The 4,144-nt window shown below is 35.9% G+C and overlaps 1 protein-coding gene across 1 annotated transcript; it reads right to left on the bottom strand.

The window, feature by feature from the left end:
- Positions 1 to 787: 787 nt before the first annotated feature.
- LOC141497875 (vomeronasal type-1 receptor 4-like) lies at positions 788 to 1,690 on the bottom strand. The gene has a single exon (XM_074200721.1). The coding sequence runs from the start codon at positions 1,688 to 1,690 to the stop codon at positions 788 to 790; it is 903 nt and encodes a 300-aa protein (XP_074056822.1).
- Between the last annotated feature and the right edge of the window lie 2,454 nt (positions 1,691 to 4,144).

The raw sequence follows: 4,144 nt of genomic DNA, 5'->3' as shown, positions 1-4,144 counted from the left end.
TTATCATACTTTTTTATACTTTAAGTTGTAGTGACAATTGTCCCCCCTATTGATTTAACATTGTACCCCATCTCCTGGCTCTGAATTATCACTGTTTGTCTCATATGTCTATCTGAAATTCTCATTTTCCTATGAGACATGGCTTCACTTAACTGCCTTCAAAGCTCAGATAGAATACTGCCTTCTGCAAAAAAGTCTTTTCTTGACCCACTTCCTTAATGCTAGACCCTTCTCTTTCTTGTTTATTTTCAATTTATCTTGTAGGTATATTGTTTGTTTATATATTATTTCCCCCATTAGACCGGGGTCTCCTGGATTGAAGGGACTCTCTTGTGGTTTTCTTTTTAACCCTTAGGAGATTGATTTTGTAAAGTGATCTGGAAAAGGCTGTAACTAGCAGAAGTAGGAAATTTCCTGCCTGTTGGCTGTATTGATTTGGTGTTAAAAAGGCAGCTGCAGGTGTGACTTGAAATTCAATAATTCAAGTAGGTTTTTAGAGGTGAATTAGTTAAATGTTTGACCAAATATGGCCCACAAATAATGTTAAAAATATTCAAATGGCCTTGGCAGTAAGAAAGTTCCTAAAGCTGAGGAGTGAAACATTCTACTTTGAAAAGACACTAAACTTCTGATGTCATTAAAGAAGGGTTCCAAAACTGGTTCATGTTTTCAAACTAGAAACTGTTCAAGCTTTCCTTCCTTTATGAGAAGGGCCTTAACAGAGTGGGAAGCAGAAAGCAGAAGTGAAATTCATTCTATCACTCCTACAGTCATACTTTAGCACAATTTAAGAATTAGTATCTTTTCTTGTCCTGAGAATGCCGCTATACTTGGGGGCTCTAGGGAGCAAGACAAGAGGGCTTAGGGTTGGGAAGCAAAGAGATAGAATGGAACATATGGTCAATGAGTATCGGTTACTATCTATATAAGTGAGAAAAATCAAAGTGATGGAGTGAAGTAAGTAAAAGTTGGTAAAAATGCCCATCAGTTGTAGGATAGTTTGTGTGGCTCTGATCTTTACAGGAGTTCTGGATGAGAAGCTGGTACTATAGATAGTCTGGATTTGCTGGTGGTATCTGTGCAGGAGAAGAACCATGTAGCCACTGCTCCAAAACATGAGTCCTATACATAGCACATTTCTCAGAGAAGTCACAATAAAGTAACTATCTATAACAATTCCCATTGAACAATATATCATATTAGATTCATATGTATTGTTGGTGATACTCCTTGGTCCTCTCACAAATATTGGCACAGGAATTTCTATCAAGATATTAATGATCCAACAGAAGAGACAAAAGGTAGAAATTTGTTCTGTAATTATGGTTTTGAATTCTGACAGTGTGGAGACATTGGGACTGATAGTAATGGCCTGGAAGCTACAAAGAAGGCAGGTGAAGGAAATTAAAAGCCCTTGGGCAATTCTGTAAAGGAAAAATATAATTTTGCATCCACCATTGTCCAAGAAATTACTTATCTCAAAAGCTTGCAGTATTTCTGGGCTTCCTTTGCTTAGCAGCATAGTGATATTTGTTAATAACAGCTGAGACAGAATTAAATTCAATGGCCTTAATTTATGGCCAGGTCGGGAATTCAAAATATAAAGGCAAAGGAGGAAGAAGTTTGCCAGGATCCCAATTGTAATCTGGAAGAGCAAAAAGATCCCGATGCAGACATCACTAGTAATCATTCTTCAAATGTATGTCTTGAAAGGTCAATGAGTCAGACTGATGTAGAGGGAAACACTTTATGAGATTGTGGCACATGGGAAATATACCACAACTCCTTTCTCCTTCTCATGCCTAAGGCACTTGAAATTAATATTGAGGAATGCTATAAAGAACTTTCTTTGACTAGATATTCATTCTTTTCCCTTCAAATTTAATCCATCTTGAGGAGCAAAAGACTGAGTTCAGAGACAGTTTAGGCGATTAGAGAAGAGAGAATGATCCATGCAGGGCTGGAATTATTATATTTGTTTGTTCTCAGGTCATTGGCTATGAAGCAAGTCAAAAGGTGATCCCTCTCCCTCCCCACTGTTTTAAAGAACAAAAATAATCACCTTTCTTTGAGTTCTGGTGTTCTTATTGATGTAGGACCAAATCAGTCTTTATCTCCTCTATTGTTGAAACCTAAACAACATTCTGCTTCCAGGCAGACAAGACCCATTTCACACCAATCTGAGGGGCTGAGATGAACTGTGGGAAAGAGCTGTTATAGTAAAGAAGTTGGTGCAAAAGGGTCAAAAAGAATTTCCAAGTTTTGGGTGCAATGATTATTTAATTATATATGTATTTTATCTGTCTTCACACATACACACACACACACACACACATATATGTTTTTCTATTTATGTATTTTTGTGTCTATAAATAAAGCCCTGAGTTTTTATGACCCAAACATGTCTGGGAGTTCATGTAATCCTAACATTCCATGAACTATGATTCTTCTTCAAAATCATTTTTGTCTCTTCCTCAGTGCCCAGAAATGTTTGGCATCTAATTTTGAAAATTGAATTTTTGAATTGAAATTGATTATGGCTAAATTGACTCCTTCCATTTTTTTTGTTCACTTAGAGAAAAGGAAGGGGATAGTTTTACATGACAAATATATTGAGGTGATGAACAACTTAAACTGTAAATTAAGTATATTATTCTGATCTTAGAGGTCATATGAATTTACCTCTCTTGGAGAATTTCAAATCAGTAAAAAGTATTGCCTTCCTTCTTCTAAAGTGACTTATTGTCCAATAGATAGGTAGAAAAGAATATGAAAACATACAAATGTGCCATACCATGTCATGTGATAAAGACAAAGAAGTAACTAGAGTTATATGATAATTTTGAAGAGGAAAAAAGTCAATAGTACTTCATGGAGAAAGTGACCCGTAGATGGGAGTGATTTCAGTCAATGAAAGAGCTAAAAAGTGGAGGCAGTATGTGAGCCTAGATATCTGTATGTGTGTGAATGAGTCAGAGACAGAGACAGTGAACAGACAGATTGCCTCCTTCCCTCTACATAAGTGTTTGTCCTTTCAAACAGGCTCACAGTGAACAAAGGAAAGCAAATTGGCAACAGCTTTGTGTCCTAATACCAGTCAGATCATCAATGCTTCCCCTAGCCAAGTCGTTATTTTATTTGGCTCACTGTCTAGAGTGGAAGTCTGTTTTCCTTAGGAAAAGATTCTCCTCTGTTAGAGAACATGTACAAAAACGAATCAGTAATTCTCTTCATATAGCTCTCAGGATACAGATAGACAATTACCTGCTCTACTAAAATCTGTTCCTAAAAGAAAATCTATTTCATTCCCTCCCCAGTAACTCCACAATTTTTTTGGCTACTTTTATCCACCCAGACCCATAGTCTAGTAATGCCATAGTTAATAGCATTTATAATATTAACAGATAATAGAAATAGGTAAATGACCTCTTATGAAATAGAGGTTAAATTTTATGAATATAATTATAAAATACATTTTTTTGTTTCCAAGGTAATGGGGTTAAATGACTTGCCTAAGGTCACACAGCTACAAAATTTTAAGTGTCTGAGGTCAAACTTGAGCTCAGATCTTCCTGACTCTAGAGTCAGTGCTTTATCCACTGTACCACCTAGCTGCCCCTATAAAGTTTTTTTTTTAATCAAATAAAGGTAGTTTTAAATAATTGGAAAAATAGTAAGTATTCATGGGTCTCCAAAGCAATGTAATCAAAATGACTGGAATTTTTAATCAATACTGCCATTAAATATGTAAAATATTGGGTAATAGAATTTTTATTAGGAATTTATAGACGCTCATATATTTCCACACCAGTTCTGGGAGATAAAAATATGTGTGGTAACAACCTATTCTCAGGCGTCTGTGTGAGAGAGGAAAATCTAGGGAATCTATAAGATCTCTATAAACCATGTACAGAGTATAAACCTTCTCCACTTTTCAACTTCCAGATAATTCCAATCTCCCTTCTTTTATGTCAATTGTTGGGGGGATTTTGAGAAAAGAAGAAAAACAATAATGCTAAGAGGAAAAGACACTTCTATTATAGATATTTTACCTACTAGAAGGCATTTGCCATGAGTCAACCTAGTCTTGGGATGGAAAATGAAAAGGGCAAAGGTGGAGGAGGTGAAGAGTGAGTAGAAATAG

This window comes from Macrotis lagotis, chromosome X (genome assembly GCF_037893015.1).
Source record: "Macrotis lagotis isolate mMagLag1 chromosome X, bilby.v1.9.chrom.fasta, whole genome shotgun sequence".
NCBI lineage: Eukaryota > Metazoa > Chordata > Mammalia > Peramelemorphia > Peramelidae > Macrotis > Macrotis lagotis.
The sequence above is the reverse complement of the archived record's forward strand: the minus strand, read 5'-3'. Positions and strand labels throughout refer to the sequence as shown.